Consider the following 15,512-nt stretch of genomic DNA (forward strand, 5'->3'; position numbering starts at 1 on the left):
GCCAATGGGGCGTTAATTGGCAATTAGCCAATTAACATGGCATGGCACGGCACAGCCTGCGTGCACAGCCCTGTGCGTGCCTGCCATGCTCCCCCGAACCCCCCATTTGGGGTCCTCCAACACCTTCCTGTGCCAGGACCCAGCGGGAAAAGCCAGGAAAAGCCGGGCTCGGCACAGACAGCCCTCCGCAGCCGCGGCGGCAGCCTGCCCGGTGTGGAGCCGGCCGTGCCTGGCTCGCCGGACATGGGGGGACCCTCCTGAAGACAATGACGGACACATGAATAGGGCTGGAAATTTCGCCGCCAAAGTCTTTCCCATAGCAACCGTTGCTGGAGCAACCTGCATCCCAAACAGCATCCTCCCAAAACACCCAGCCCTGTGTCTGCCGGAGCCGGTGAAGAACCACGGCGTAGGACCGGTGGGGGCCTCACCGTACCCCACCGCCAGCGGCACGGGGATGCTCCGGCTGTGCCGACCCAGCTCTGAGCATCCCCAGCGCCTGCAGGGCCCCGAGAACGCTCCACTTTTGATCTTCTTTTTGGCATTTCATTTTCTTAGAGGTGGGAGAAGCCAAAGGGAGACCTGTTGGTGCCTGTCGCCCCCCCGGGCACTTGGCTGCGGAAGCGGAGGGGGTGCGGGAGCCGTTGCCAGCTCAGGGCGCTCGGCAGATGCACGCAGTGATTTTTGGCTCCGATGCATGGAAAACGGCCGGGATCGAGTATCAACAGGGAACGCTTTGATCTCAGCATCGCCACGGGGAGAGGGAAAAATAAAATCCCTGCTGCTTTTAAGTACCAAAGCGGGGAGCTCGCGGGCCCTCGGCGCCCACCCGAAGCCGTGCGATGGCAGGTTCACCCCGGGCATCCCAGGAGAGACCCTCGCTGCTGGCCCCGTGGGCGCTCGGCGGGCTCGGGGTCTCCGAAGCAAACACCCCGTGGCCTCGTGGGATCGGCTGCGGTGGCGGGAGAGGGGCCGGGGGGGGCTTGGAGCCCCTCCTGGGGACGTCCGCGGGGCTCAGCCCCTGCGCTGTCACCGCTGCCACCGACAAGAGGAAACCACAGTGCTCCGGCTGCGCTGCCGGGGTGGCTGCGGTTTGTGGGTGCGACCGCAGCCCCTGCCGCCGGATGTCTCCTACCCTCGGCCGTGCCTCAGTTTCCCCTTCTGCCAGTGACGCAGGGGTTTGCTGGTGCCGGGGGGGTGGTGGTGCTGGGTCTTGGGGAGCGGAACGAGCCCCATTTTTTGGGGAAGGGCACGCGTTTGCGATCTGGCCTCAACTCCGCCGCCGCACGCCGAAGGTAACCCCGAGGGCGAGCGCGGCCGAGAGGAAATGCCGTGGCGGGGGAACGCGGGCCGGGAGGCGCGCGCGCAGGCAGAGGTGCATTCCTGGCCTGCCTCGGCAAGCCCCGCTCGCTCGCCGGCCCCGCGGCTCTCACGCTCGCGTGTGCGCCCACGTGGCTGCCAGGCACCCCTCGCGTGCCTGCCTTGGCTCTCTGCGCGTGCACGAGCCTCGCACGCTCGCCGGGCACCCCCGCGGCGTCCCCTCCCTCCGCTCTGGGCACGCTCGCGTGCGGTCCCACGCTGCCCGCTGCCTGTGCGCACCTGGCTCTTGCACGCCACTGCACTGGGCTACGCTCGCTCAGTGAGCAGCGTGTGCGTCTGTGCAGCTCGCACAGGTCTGTGCGGCTTGTGCGTGTCTCACAGGTCGTGTGCTTCCAACGCAGCTCACGTGTCCTGCAGCTCACGCGCACCCACGCAGCTTGCACGTCTGGTAGGTCACGCCGGCCCATGCAGCTTCCCACGTCTTGCAGCTCCTGCACACCCACGCAGCTCGCACGTCCTGCAGCTCACACACCTGTGCAGGTCGCACACCTGTGCAGGTCGCACACGTGCCTCCCACGAGCTCCCAGCCCTGCAGCCGCCCTCCCAGCCTGATCCCAGCTCCATGCGGATGCCGGCAGCGCCAGAGCTGCGGGCAGGGACTGCAGCTCGGCGTGCAGCAGCGTCAAGCCCGGGCTCGCCCGCTGTCGGGGTGCCTGTGGGCCACGCGGCTCGGCTGCTGGAACGGGCCGGGCGGGCAGCGTGCCGGCTGCTGCCATGCACCGCGGTGTGCCGCGGTGTGCCGCGGTGTGCCAGGACGTGCCAATGCCGCAGAGCAGCACCTGGGCTGGGGCAGGACGTGCGGCGGAGGGAAAGGACAGCAGAAGGGAGAAGGGTTTACACCCGGGGGGTTCATTTCCGATGCCACCCCCAGGCGGGACTGGGGTGACACCCCCCCCCCAGCCAGGGAAGGCGAGGGGCTGCAGGGGAGCGACGCCGCTGACCCCCCCGCCTGTGCCGCCCCCGCTGCGTGCACAGCCCCCGGTGTGCGCTGCCCGTGCACACACACATACACCCCCCCATTGCACACATTTCCCCCCCCGCCTTACACACCCATCACACACTTACTCAGCCATTGCACCCGCCCCCGCCCACTACCTGCCCCTTACACCTCCCTGCCCGTTACACACCCATTACCTGCCCAGAACACCCCAGTTACACACCTGCTGCACGCCTGTTGCATACACACCTGTTGCACTCTTTTCACACACACCTCCTCCTGCTACACACCCATGTATGCGCCCAAAGCCCGTTACACACCCGTAATGCACGCCCCTGCCTGCTACCCCCTCTAATGCCCCATTACACCCCTGTACCCCCATCACACCCCCGCCCATTACACCCCCGTAACACTCCTGTTGCACCCTCTGCCCATTACACCCCCATTACACCCCCATGTCCATTCCACGCCTGTCAGATGGCCACTTACACGCTTCGTGCACTCCCCCAATATCTCTGTTAGATACTAAATACATCCCAGTACTCCCCCCACCGTGCCTGTTGCACACCCTTAGCACACCCCCGTTGCATGCCTGTTACCTGTTGCACATCCATTGCACACCCTTTACCCTTTGCACCCCCATTACAGACCCATTGCGCCCCTGTTAACATTTACACACCTGTTACCCTTTGCACCCCCGTTATCCCTTGCACACCCGTTAAACACCCATTGCACACCAGCTACCCGTTGCACACCCATTACAGGCCCATTGCACCCCTGCTACCCTTTGCAACCCCGTTGCACACCCTTCGCACCCCCATTACCCTTTGCACCCCCGTTGCACACCCTTTGCACCCCGTTGCACACCCTTCGCACCCCCGTTACCCTTTGCACCCCCGTTGCACACCCTTCGCACCCCCGTTACCCTCGCACCCCGTTGCACACCCTTCGCACCCCCGTTACCCTTCGCACCCCCGTTACCCTCGCACCCCCGTTACCCTTCGCACCCCCGTTGCACACCCTTCGCACCCCCGTTACCCTCGCACCCTGTTGCACGCCCTTCGCACCCCCGTTGCACACCCTTCGCACCCCCGTTACCCTCGCACCCCGTTACCCTTCGCACCCCCGTTACCCTCGCACCCCGTTGCACACCCTTCGCACCCCCGTTACCCTTCACACCCCCGTTACCCTTCGCACCCCCGTTACCCTCGCACCCTGTTGCACACCCTCGCACCCCCGTTACCCTTCGCACCCCCGTTGCACACCCTTCGCACCCCCGTTACCCTCGCACCCTGTTGCACGCCCTTCGCACCCCCGTTGCACACCCTTCGCACCCCCGTTACCCTCGCACCCCGTTACCCTTCGCACCCCCGTTACCCTCGCACCCCGTTGCACACCCTTCGCACCCCCGTTACCCTTCGCACCCCCGTTACCCTCGCACCCCGTTGCACACCCTCGCACCCCCGTTACCCTTCGCACCCCCGTTACCCTCGCACCCCCGTTACCCTCGCACCCCGTTGCACACCCTTCGCACCCCCGTTACCCTTCACACCCCCGTTACCCTTCGCACCCCCGTTGCACACCCTTCGCACCCCCGTTACCCTCGCACCCTGTTGCACGCCCTTCGCACCCCCGTTGCACACCCTTCGCACCCCCGTTACCCTCGCACCCCCGTTACCCTTTGCACCCCGTTGCACACCCTCGCACCCCCGTTACCCTTCGCACCCCCGTTACCCTTCGCACCCCCGTTACGCCCCCGCTGTCCCCGCCCACCCCGGCCCCGCCCCAGCCCCGCCCCCCGTCGGGCGGGCGCAGCCAATGGGGGCGGGCGCGGCCAGTGGCTGGGCGGGGCCAGCGGGGCGGGCGGGGCCCAGGGGCCCGGGCGGGCACCGCGCTATAATGATCCCTACGGCGCCGCCGCCGCCACCGCGCCGCCCGCCCGCCCCGCCGCCCCCGGCCCGGCCCCGGCCCCCGGCCGACCGGCGCTAGGGCCGGAGCAGCCCCCGCGGGAAGATGAACTACCTGGTGAGCGGCCGGGCACCGATCGGGGACGGGGCGCGGGCGCGTGGGGACGTGGGACACGCGTGGGGCTCCCCCCTCCTCCCACCCCCCCCCGCCTCAGGCAGGACGCGGGGCCCCGGGGTAACGGCTCAGCCGGGCGGGGGGGCGGCCTTTAGCTCCGGGATGGAGCAGGAGCAGGAAGGCTGCAGCCCGCCCCCCCCCCACCTCCCCCCGAGCCCGGGCAGGGCCCCCCCCGGGCGGCCGAGCCCCCTTGCGTGACCTTGGCCCGGCCCCGCCGTACCGTGGGCGGCGAGGCCTCGTCCCGCGGCCCTCCTGCCCGGCGGGTGGCGGGGCTCCGGGCCCGCCCCCCCCCCCCCCCCCAGGGACACCCCACCGGGGCCACGGGCCTCCCCGGGCTGCGGCCTCCCTGCCAGGCGGGGCGGGTGCCGGCAGCAGCGGGCAGCCCGAGCCTCCCTGCCCGGCCGCTGCGGGGAAGGCCGGAGAGCCGGCGGGGCCCGGACCCGCCATCCCGGGCGGTGGCGGGAGCTCGGGGCAGGCTGCGGCCTGTCCCGCCGCCGCGGCACCGGTGAGTCCCGGCGGAGGCCGGAGAGCTCCGGCAGGTGCCTGCGTGCCGTGGCGCGGGCGAGGCGGCGCGACCCGAGTCCGTCGTGGGGACGGCCGGCACCGCGGGCCGGAAGGGGCCTGGGCCCGGCGGCGGCTGGCGTGGGGATGGCTACGGTTAGGGCTCCGGCTGACTCACTGCCCTGGCACTTCCTCCCCGGCGGCGGCGGGAAGGGGCGGGGGGGGGAAGGCAGAGGAGGTCCCCCCGAAACCGGGGAGGCGGAAGGGCCCGGCCCCTTCCTAGCACCACCTCCGGGAAGGATGGGTTGAACTCCAGCGGGGACGGAAAAGGCGGCTGCAGCGGGGAGATCCAGCCGGTGGGACCCGCTCAGCAAAGCCCCCGGCCCGCGGGGCTCCGTCCCGGCGTTGGGTACCGTCGCCCACCGGGATGACTCCCCATCGGCCGGCGGGGCCCGGCTCACCGCCCCGGCGCGGGGCTCTCTTGCAGAACGTGTTGGCCAAGGCGCTGTACGACAACGTGGCCGAGTCCCCGGACGAGCTCTCCTTCCGCAAGGGCGACATCATGACGGTGCTGGAGCGCAACACGCAGGGGCTGGACGGCTGGTGGCTCTGCTCGCTCCACGGCCGTCAGGGCATCGTCCCCGGGAACCGCCTCAAGATCCTGGTGGGGATGTACGACAAGAAGCAGCAGCAGCAGCAACAAGCTTCCAGCTCGGCGCAGGGGCAGGCTCCGCCGCAGCCGTCGGTGCCGCAGCCGGCTTTGCCTTACCATCACCAAGGGGGCTACGCCCCGCTGTCACCCGCCTCGCAGTACACACCCATGCACCCTGCTTATGCCCCCCAAGGGGACAACGTCTACCTGATGCCGGTCCCCAGCAAGGGACAGCAGGGTCTCTACCCGGGCTCGGCACCCACCGGACAGTTTCCGCCTGCCCCAGCCAAGCAGCCACCCATCTACCCGAAGCAGACGCCTCCCCACGCCTTCCCCAGCCCCGGCCAGGAGATCTATCAGGTGCCACCATCCCTGGGCCAAGCGGCCGAGGCGTACCCCGGGGGCTCTGCCAGCCCCCCCCAGGACGTCTACCAGGTTCCTCCCTCGGCCGGTCAGGCTCAAGACATTTACCAGGTGCCCCCGTCGCTGGACATGAGGAGCTGGGAAGGACACAAGCCCCAGGGAAAGGTAGGATGGGAGGCTGGGGGGTGGCGGCGCAGTTCCGGGGTGCTTTGCGGTCCACGGTGGCGAGTGGGTGCCAGGGCTGTGGGGCTTTGGCTTATTTGCCTGCCACCGTCTCTTGGAGCGGGAAGTCCCTGCGCCCGTTGTGGGGGGTGCGTGGGCATCCTCCCCACTGCTGCTGAGGGGGTCCCTGCGGTGACGGAGGTGCCCTGTTTAGTGTGGGCTACCCAGCTCAGGGCTGGTACGGTGTTTGGCACTCGGATCCTCTTAGTCTCTCGCGTGGGCTCTGCCGGTGTCACCGAGGACACGGCAGCTGTGCCGGGGGTGGGCACGGGGTGCTGGTAACCCAAGAGCTGCTTGGAGATGGCCCTTGACCAGACCCTGCTGTGGTACCCAGCACGGTGCTGAGATGTTTCCTTCCCCCTGGGAGTGCAGGCAGGGGCAGGCAGCCGCTGCCAGCATGTCCCGGCCGCGCCAGGGAGCTTGCCAACTTTCACCGGTCGGGTTTGCCGGTGAGGCAAGGGTGAGCCACCAATCTGTCCCCAACACGGGGATCCCGGTATGGTGACCCTGTCCGGGGCAGCCTAACGATTACATCCCGGACACCGGGCTCCTTCTGGCTCTGCCTCTTCCCTGGCACGTCATCCTGGGGAAGAGGAGCGAGGCGCTTTCGGCATCACCTTTTCCGGGAAGGCTACCCTGATTCACACCCCTGGGAAGCAGCCGGTGAGGTGTGGAGGGGGGTGGCTGCCAGATCACAGCCAGGGCATGGAGGAGCATCCTAAAAGGGAGGACTGGCTGGTCGCTCAGCCGTTCTTGTCCCCTGGCACTGGCAGGATGCCACAACCCTCTGGGTTTGGGTATTTGCCGTGTCCCCACGGTACGGCAAGGTGGGCACCGAGCCGGAGGCAGGGATCTGCCAACGCCCGCAGGGCGTTGGCAGATCCCTGCCCGCGGCTCGGTGCCTGATTCGGCCGTTCCCTTCTGCACGCCGTGGCCGTGCCGGCTGGGCTTTGTCTCTCGCCGAGGCTCGCCGCTATAAATAACTGGTGATATCATCCCCGTCCCCGGCGTCACCGTGAGGAGCGTGCACGCCTGGCCGGGGAGCGCCCTCCCGTGGGCACCGGTTTGCCCGGTGCCAGACAGTCTGATACGGGATCCGGCATCCATCCTCTCTCCAGCCTCATGAATGGGTTTTGGGGGGGCCGGGGTGGGGTGGGGGACAGGCTAGGGACGCTCGATGGTGCCCAACACATCCCTTTCCCTCTTGCCAGGTGCTGGTGCCTACCCGCGTGGGGCAAGTGTATGTCTACGACTCCCCCAAGGGCGAGCAGGATGAATATGATTTCCCTCGCCACCTCCTCTCCGCGGGCTCCCAGGAGATCTACGACGTGCCGCCTGTCCGAGGGGGGGTCCCGAGCCAGTTCAGCCAGGAGGTGAGGCTGCTCAGGGGGTTGCTGGCTCCATCCCTTGGCGTGGGAGATGCTCTGGGACAGCCTGGGATCCAAATCTGGGAAAATTGCACCCAAAGTCGGGCATGTTATGGGCCTTGGGGCTTCTTTTGGTGCCTTCACCCTTCCCAGCCAGTCCCTGGGAGGAGGTGGGTACCCCCGCTATCCCTGATGCACTATCCTGTGTCCCCCACCTCCAGGTCTATGACACCCCCCCCATGGCAGTGAAGGGTCCCAACGGGCAGGACCCGGGGCATGAGATCTACGACGTGCCCCCCAGCGTGGAGAAGAACCTGCACCAAACCGTAAGTACTGCTGGGAAGCTCCCAGCTCCTCTGCGTAAGACAGATGCGTTTTACAGTGGGAACAACCTCCCTGGGGACAGGGTGGCGTTCCTGGCATGGAGGCTTTCAGGATGTGAGGGGACGGAGTGCTAGGTGGTCTCATCTAGGGGATGAGGTTGGACCAAATGATCTTTTGAGGTCCCTTCCAACCTGGGCTGCTCTAGGATTTTGTGATTCCCTCCCCAAAGGGGATGCGGGAGGCTGGGGCACTCATGGGGCGTCTGTCCTGGTGTGCACTCAGCACCGTCTCGTGTGCCCAGAGCTGGGACTTAACGTGCACCGTGGCACAACGCAGCCCACCCGCACGTCCACGCGTGACCTGGACCGGCTCTCCCAGCAGTGCTGACGGTGCTCGCCGCTGCCTTTGCAGGTGTACGACATCCCTCCCTCGGTGAGCAAGGACGTGCCGGACGGCCCAGCGCGGGAGGAGACCTACGATGTGCCGCCCGCCTTTGCCAAGCAGAAAGCCTTCGACCCCTCCCGCCTTGTCCCGGCCCAGCAGGAGCCCTACTTGCCAGAGGATGTCTACGACGTGCCGCCGGCGGCTGGGAAAGGTGCCCCCGAGCTGCCACTCTCCCACGAGATCTACGACGTGCCCCCCAGCCTCAAGAAGCTGGGGGGGTCGGCCTTCCCCTCCCAGGAGGTGTACGACGTGCCCCGGGACCTGCACGCCCCAGGCAAGGGCTCCCTGGACACGGAGGGCGAGTACATCTACGATGTCCCGCCGCAAGTGGACCGTGAGACCAAGGGCGCCGACGCCAAGCGCCTCTCGGCCTCCAGCACAGGCAGCACCCGCAGCAACATCTCCACGTCCTCGCTGGACACGGTGCCCGTGAAGGAGCCGGCTAAGGGAGCCGGCAAGGAGTTCTCCCTGGACTTGGACGCCGCCATGGAGACGCTGGCCAAGCTCCAGCATGGCGTTGGCGGCGCCGTCTCCTACCTCATGTCCTTCATCAGTGCCAACTGGCGCAGTCCCGAGCACATGGAGGCCAATGCCGCCAGCATCCGCGGAGCAGCCGAGGGCGTCCGGACGGCCCTCCGGGACCTGCTGGAGTTTGCCCGGGGGGCGGTGGGCAACGCCGCCCAGGCCTCCGACCGTTCCCTCTACGCCAAGCTCAGCAAGCAGCTGCAGAAGATGGAGGAGGTCTACCAGGCCCTGGCGCGGCACAGCCAAGCGCTGGATGCTTGCCACTGGGCCCCGAGCGCCCTGGCCGGCGGCAAACCGGGCACGGATGACTTGGAGCACTTTGTCATGCACTCGCGCGGTGTGCCCGATGATACCAAGCAGTTGGCCTCCTTCCTGCATGGGAACGCCTCCCTCCTCTTCAAACGGACAAAGCCGGCGGCGGAGAGCGGTGGCCACGGGCCCCCTCACCCCTCCGACAAGGCCAGCAGCATCCAGTCGCGGCCCCTGCCCTCCCCACCCAAGCTGCTGGCTCAGGAGTCGCCCGACGGGCCCTATGAGAACAGCGAGAGCGGCTGGATGGAGGACTACGACTACGTCCATCTCCAGGTGGGTGCAGGTCGGGGGGCTGTTCCCCATGGGTGGGTTTTGTGCCGGCGGCTCCCTGGCACTGGGGCATCGGGCAGCTCCCACCGCGGTGGTGCTTCTGCCACCCTCATCGAGGGCTGTGGGGACCAGGGGTGTCCCAGGACAGGCAAGGCTGGTGTTGCTGACCCCCCACGTCACACCCCTTCCCTCCCTGCAGGGCAAGGAGGAGTTTGAGAAGACCCAGAAGGAGCTGCTGGAGAAAGGCAACATCATCCGGCAGGGCAAGGACCAGCTGGAGCACCAGCAGGTAACGGAGCTGGGGCGGGCGGGTGCTGCTGGGCAAAGCTCTCGGGGTGGGCTGGGAGCTTTGGCTCCTGCTCCCCTTGTACCCCCGCTGCCGGTCCGGACCACGGCCCCCTCTTTATGTGGCTGTCCCCACGGTGGTTTCTGGCTCGCCTCCGATGCCAGCGTTGTGCCAGCGGAGAAGGGGCATTGGCACCTTGCTCCTGGAGAGGAGCCCGGTACGGCTGTCCCGGGGCTGGCACCATCCCTTGCTGCTTTCCCCGGGGCACAGCCGTCACGTGGGGCCGGTGGCTCCAGGGAGGGGAGTGGGCGCTGTCTTGGTGGCCATCCTGCCTCACGCCCGTCCCTCCCGCAGCTGAAGCAGTTCGAGCGGCTGGAGCAGGAGGTGACGCGCCCCATCGACAACGACCTGTCCAACTGGAGCCCCCCCCAGCACTACGGCCCGGCACGGGGCAGCGGGGCCCTGTGTCCCGCCGACCGCCAGCTCCTCCTCTTCTACCTGGAGCAGTGTGAGGCCAACCTCACCACGCTCACCAACGCTGTCGACGCCTTCTTCACTGCCGTCAGCACCAACCAACCCCCCAAGATCTTTGTGGCCCACAGCAAATTCGTCATCCTCAGCGCCCACAAGCTCGTCTTCATTGGGGACACGCTGTCCCGCCAGGCCAAGGCCCAGGATGTCCAGCACAAGGTGATGCACTACAGCAACCTTCTCTGTGAGATGCTCAAGGAGATCGTGGTGACCACCAAGGCTGCCGCCCTCCACTACCCTTCTCCTGCCGCCTCTAAGGACATGGTGGAGCGTGTCAAGGACCTTGCCAACAGCACGCAGCAGTTCAGGATGGTGCTGGGCCAGCTGGCGGCTATGTGATGGCCCTGGGCTACTGTCCCCTCCCCACAGCCCCCAGCCCATCCCCAGACATGCATCTCCCTCCACGAGAGCGCCCTCCGCCTGGTGTAAGCGGACATGTACATAGAGACTCCCACGCACACCGGGGGCCTGGGGCTCCACTGGTAGAGGGGTGAGGGGCTGCGGCCATCATCCCCCTTCCTCTTCTTCCTCCCTCTGGCCAGAGTTGGTTTCAGAAGCAAAGCTGGGAGGTGGATTCGCGCCTGCTCCCTCCCTGCTGTCCTCTCTCCGTACAAAACCGGCAGCCGTTCCCGGCCAGGAGGCCACGGGGCCACGGCCGCAGTGAATGGAGACGGGTGCACCGGGCACTGGGGCAATGCTGTGGCTGTTCAGCTCTGGGGGGGCTCCGGAGCAGTCTCCCACAGCCAGGGGCTTTTAATGGGGTGGAAGCCCCCCCCTTGCAGTGGGACAGCGGGGCAGGGAGGGGGGGTGCTGCCTCCCCCGGGGCTGTGGATAAGGGTCCCAGGGGAGCAGGGGATGATTTGGGGCAGGAGGAGTCTGACCTGTGCGTTCTCATGTCTTGGGTTTTGCTACCGTACCAGCTGTAACGGAAACACAAACTGAAATTGGTGCCTTTTGAACACAGGGGAAGCTTCTGCTGGTTCTGAGAGCTACGGCGTTGCAGTCCCCCAAAACTCAGCCCCCCTGCTCCCCAGCAGCATAAAGATTTGCCTAGAAATCACCCCAGTTCCTGAGTATCTGCATCTGCCTACTGCGGGGAGAGGCTGGTGTGTCCTGCCCCCCCAAAAGACATCAGGGCACAGGGAGGGTGGGGGTGCAAAAGGGTTTATTGTGAGGTTGGGGGTCCCTGACCCACAGGGCTGGGGTTGGGGGAACAGGGTGGCTGGCAGGGCAGCGTGGCCACCCCTGGCCTGACCCCGGGGGGCTGCCGCCACCCCCCTGCCAGCTGGGTGCCGGTGCCCCTCAGAGCACCTTGCCGGGGTTCATGAGGTTGTGGGGGTCCAGCGCGGCCTTGATGCGGCGCAGGGTGTCCATCCCCTCCTGGCCCAGCTCCTCCAGCAGCAGCGCCCGCTTGCCCAGCCCCACGCCGTGCTCCCCGGTGCAGGTACCCCCCGCCGCCAGCGCCCGCCTGTGGGACGGGGGGTCAGGGGACGGCACGGGGCTGTCCCCCATCAGTCCCTGTCCCCCGGGGCATCCCCGTCCCCACCTGCCCAGGCGCTGGGTGAAGGCGTGGACGCGCCGGGACTCGGCCGGGTCCTGGCGGTCGAAGATGAGGAGGCAGTGGAAGTTGCCGTCACCCACGTGTCCCACCATGGGGCCTGCGGGGCCGAGGGTCAGGCGGGGCATGGCGGGGAGGACGGCGGCCCCCCCAACCGCCCCCCAACTGCCCCAGGGCGCACGGCCCCGCTGACCGGTGAGGCCGGAGTCCTGCAGGTCCCGCTTGGTCTCCACCACCACGTCGGGCAGGCGGGAGATGGGCACGCAGACGTCCGTGGAGTAGCCCTGGGCCGGGCAGGGCAGGGACGTGGGACCCGCAGCTTCGCGGGGCGCTGCCGCCATCGTCCCCGTCCCCGTGCCCGTCCCTCACCTGGCAGCCGGGCCGCAGGGCCAGGGCAGCGTACCAGGCGCTGTGGCGCATGGCCCAGAGCCGCCCGCGCTCCTCCGGCTCCTCCGCCCAGGCCAGGCCGGAGCCGCCGTTCAGCCGCACGATCTCCTCTGCCGGCAGCCAGGAGCCCTGGGACGGGGCCGGGACAGGACCCCCAGCAGCCCCCGGCCCTCGACCCGGGACACTCAGTCCTGGGCGCCCATCCCACACCCCAGGACAGGCCGGTCCCCCCGTCCCTTGCCCCGGGCCCCCCAGCAGACCCCCCCTCCCCCAGCCCACCTACCCACCCCTCACCGCCGCTCCCCCCGTCCCCAGCCGGGGCACCCAGCCCTGCTCCCCCCGTCCCAGGGCACCCGTCCCTCACCCCAAGTCCCCTCTAGTCCCTCTGCTCTCGTGTCCCTGGGCACCCACCCGCGGGACCCCCCACTCCCCGGGGCACCCACCCGCCCCGGCCCCGGCCCCGGCCACCCCTGCTGTCCCTGTCCGTGGTGCTGGGCACCCAGCCCTGCCCCAGAGCCACCTCCAGCGCACCCCGGCGCTCCCCGGGCACTCCCGTCCCCTGGCCCGGGCACCTGGCCCCCCCTCCCGGGGGGGCACCGTGGCTCCCCAGTCCCGGGCACCCCGGCCCTGTCCTCGTCCCCATTCCCATCCCCATCCCCGTGCCGGGGCCGTCCCTACCCGCCTGCTGCCGCTGCTCGGCCAGGCCGTGCCGGGAGCCGTGGAGCTCCAGGAGGAGCGTGGCCGCCTCGGGCAGCTCCAGCCCGCTGAAGCGGCTGCAGGCACCCGCCATCACCTCGTCCAGGAACTCTGCGTAGGAGGAGGCGGTGCTGAGCCCTGTCGCCAGCAGCACCCAGACCCCCGGCCCCACCGCTGGCCGACGGCACCCACCGATGCGGGCCACAGGCACGGCAGCCTGCAGCACCTGGACGGTGCAGGCCACGGCCGCCCGCACGCTGGGGAAGGTGGCCGTGGTGACAGCGGTGGCCTCGGGCAGGGGGTGCAGGCGCAGCGTGGCCTGTGTCACGAAGCCCAGCGTGCCCTCGGAGCCCACGAAGAGCGAGGTCAGGTCGTAGCCGGCCGCCCGCTTCCTGCACAGGGATGGTGAGCGGGCACCCACGGGGCCCCCACCCAGCCTGGCCCCCCACCCCCCCCCCGGCACCCACCTGGCCTGGCGCCCGGGACCGGCGGTGTGGAGCAGGCGCCCGTCCGGCAGCACCACGCGCAGGTTCAGCACGTTGGGCCGCATGGTGCCATAGCGCACCGCGTTGGTGCCCGAGGCGCCTGTGGCCGCCATGCCGCACAGCGAGGCGTCTGCCCCGGGGTCTGTGGGCAGGCGACGGGGATGGGGACAGCAGCTGGCGTGGGGACAGGGCCACACGACATCCCCATGCCACGGCCAGCAGCTGGCACCCCAGGACCCTGATCCTGTGGCAGCCCCAGTGCGCCCCATGGGGACCCCAGCACCCCTGGGACCATGCCACCCCATGGGGATCCCTGGTACGGCCCTGGCACCACAGCTCACCCGAGGGCACCCCCAGCACCTCTGGGACAACAGCACCCCAGGGGCACCCCAGCACCCCTTGCACCCCAGCCCCATGGGCACACCCAGCAGCCCTGGGACCGTGATGCCCCCAGGGGACCCCAAGCACTATGGGACCACAGCACCCTCAGCCCCACGAGCACCGCTCCTGCACCCTGGGGACCAGGGCACCCTTGGCCCCATGGGCACACCCAGCAGCCCCAGCCCCACAGGCGTCCCCGGCACCCCCACTTCTGCCACCCCATCTGCCACCCAGATGCCTCCCCAGCATCCACGGTACCGACGGGGAACCAGAGACCGGTGCCACGCAGGTGGCCGTTGAGGGCCTTGCGGGTGACGCCGGGCTCCACCGCCACCGAGAAGTCCTCGAGGCTCAGCTCCGTGATGGCGTCCATGCGGCTCAGGTCAAAGCAGACGCCGCCCTGGCACGGGGACACGAGCGTGGCTGCGCGCGGCCAGGCACTGGGAGCCCCGGGCAGGGACCGGGCAGGGGGTGCCGGGGGTGCCACGGCTGCCAAGTACCTGCACGGCGTTGACGCCGCCCTCGAGGCCGGTGCCGGTGCCGAAGGGCACCATGGGCACGCGGCAGCGGTAGCAGAGCGCCGCCAGCTCCTGCACCTGCCCCACCGCCTGGGGCCACACCACGGCGTCCGGGGGAGCGCAGCTAGGGGACGGGGCGGCACCGCTGCCCCACGGACCTCACCCTCCCCGAGACCCTTCCCCTCCCCAGCCTCTTCCCCTCCCCATGGCCCTTCCCCTCCCCAGGACCCTTTCCCTACTCAGACCCTTCCTGCCTCTGTGGACCTTTCCCAACCCAGGACCGTCCCCTCCCGGAGACCCCTCACCTCCCCAGGACCCTTCCCGTCCCCAGCACCCTTCCCGTCCCCAGCACCCCTCCCGTCCCCAGACCCCTCCTCTCCCCAGGACTCTTCCCTTCCCCAGGACCCTCGCCCTCCCCGTGGCCCTTCCCCTCCCCAGGACCCTCGCCCTCCCCATGGCCCTTCCCTGCCCCAGGACCCGTCCCCTCCCCGGGACCCTTCCCCCGGGGGTCCCAGCCCGTTCCCCCGCGGTCCCAGCCCCCAGCACCCACGTGTGCATGGACTCGTCGTGCCCGTGCTGCTCGCGCACCGCCATGGCCGTGGAGACGTTGGGGTCCCCGACCACGGCCCTCAGCGCCTCCACGAAGTCGGGGGGCAGCGGGCGCTGCGAGGGGGGGGGCGAGGGCCCCGTCAGGCCGGGGGCCAGGGCACCGCCACCCCCACCCACGGCCGCGGTCACGGCGCCACACCGGGACCCCCGGCCCTCGGGCCTCCCCCCCGCCCGGCCCCACCTTGGAGCAGCAGCCCCGCCGCCCCAGGGCCGCCCCCAGCCCCAGCACCCGCCGCAGGGCCATGGCGGCACGGCCAGCGCCCGGCCAGCACCGGCACCAGCACCGGGGCGCTGCCCGCCCTCCCCCCGGGGGCCCTTCCGTCCCCTCCCGCCGCCGCCGCCGCCCCCTCCCGCCGCCGCCTTAAGGTGGCTCCGGCTGGGCCACGCGTCCCCTCCCGGCCGGGGGTCCCTCTGCCCACAGGCCCTGCCGGGGCTCCCACAGCTCACCCGCTGCCGCCGGACCTGCCCTTGTCCCCGCACGGCCGCCCAGCCGTCCCCACGCCAGGCCACACGCCCCCGTGCCCGGACGGGGGTCCCCGCTCCTGGCGTACAGCCGCCCGTGCCCGGGCCTGCTCGGGTGTCCCTGCGCCCGGCCGCGTGCCCCCGCCTCGCTCGGCTGCGCCCACGCGTCCCCAGGCCTCCTGCCCCCTCGCCCGGGGGGGCCCTGAGGCCACACGGTCGG

General features: G+C 69.7%; 3 protein-coding genes across 5 annotated transcripts in view; 2 read left to right on the plus strand and 1 right to left on the minus strand.

The window, feature by feature from the left end:
- The window catches only part of LOC129212502 (probable D-lactate dehydrogenase, mitochondrial), a 45,895-nt gene that overhangs the window by 19,945 nt on the left and 10,438 nt on the right, over positions 1 to 15,512 (plus strand). The gene's annotated exons all lie outside the window — the stretch shown is intronic.
- BCAR1 (BCAR1 scaffold protein, Cas family member) lies at positions 4,174 to 11,256 on the plus strand. Of its 2 annotated transcripts, XM_054841165.1 has the most exons (7): positions 4,174 to 4,342; positions 5,388 to 6,080; positions 7,349 to 7,510; positions 7,726 to 7,830; positions 8,240 to 9,382; positions 9,579 to 9,668; positions 10,020 to 11,256. In XM_054841165.1, exons 1-7 carry the CDS (start codon positions 4,331 to 4,333, stop codon positions 10,533 to 10,535), a joined length of 2,721 nt encoding a protein of 906 aa, XP_054697140.1. In that variant the 5' UTR covers positions 4,174 to 4,330; the 3' UTR covers positions 10,536 to 11,256. The 2 variants fall into 2 exon arrangements, with proteins under 2 accessions (XP_054697140.1, XP_054697139.1); XM_054841164.1 differs by lacking the exon at positions 4,174 to 4,342 and having other exon boundaries at positions 4,773 to 6,080.
- Positions 11,345 to 15,134, minus strand: LOC129212501 (probable D-lactate dehydrogenase, mitochondrial). 2 transcript variants are annotated; one of them, XM_054841167.1, is made up of 11 exons: positions 15,012 to 15,134; positions 14,772 to 14,884; positions 14,204 to 14,345; positions 13,962 to 14,103; positions 13,305 to 13,464; positions 13,030 to 13,229; positions 12,820 to 12,948; positions 12,124 to 12,251; positions 11,948 to 12,038; positions 11,743 to 11,854; positions 11,345 to 11,664 (listed from the first exon to the last, which is right to left on the minus strand). In XM_054841167.1, the coding sequence occupies exons 1-11, from the start codon at positions 15,072 to 15,074 to the stop codon at positions 11,499 to 11,501; spliced, it is 1,446 nt and encodes a 481-aa protein (XP_054697142.1). In that variant the 5' UTR covers positions 15,075 to 15,134; the 3' UTR covers positions 11,345 to 11,498. The 2 variants fall into 2 exon arrangements, with proteins under 2 accessions (XP_054697142.1, XP_054697141.1); XM_054841166.1 differs by having other exon boundaries at positions 13,030 to 13,464.

Source organism: Grus americana, chromosome 13, assembly GCF_028858705.1.
Source record: "Grus americana isolate bGruAme1 chromosome 13, bGruAme1.mat, whole genome shotgun sequence".
Taxonomy (NCBI): Eukaryota; Metazoa; Chordata; class Aves; order Gruiformes; family Gruidae; genus Grus; species Grus americana.

Excerpts from the sequence above, each read along its gene's own strand:
- BCAR1 (XM_054841164.1), top strand. The coding sequence starts at position 5,328 with ATGACTCCCCATCGGCCGGCGGGGCCCGGCTCACCGCCCCGGCGCGGG. Across the intron at positions 7,831-8,239 it reads AGAAGAACCTGCACCAAACC|GTGTACGACATCCCTCCCTC; the intron begins GTAAGTACTGCT and ends CTGCCTTTGCAG. Across the intron at positions 9,383-9,578 it reads ACGACTACGTCCATCTCCAG|GGCAAGGAGGAGTTTGAGAA; the intron begins GTGGGTGCAGGT and ends CCCTCCCTGCAG.
- LOC129212501 (XM_054841166.1), bottom strand. The coding sequence starts at position 15,074 with ATGGCCCTGCGGCGGGTGCTGGGGCTGGGGGCGGCCCTGGGGCGGCGG. Across the intron at positions 14,885-15,011 it reads GGCGGGGCTGCTGCTCCAAG|CGCCCGCTGCCCCCCGACTT; the intron begins GTGGGGCCGGGC and ends CCCCCCTCGCAG. Across the intron at positions 14,104-14,203 it reads GCGGCGTCAACGCCGTGCAG|GGCGGCGTCTGCTTTGACCT; the intron begins GTACTTGGCAGC and ends TCCCCGTGCCAG.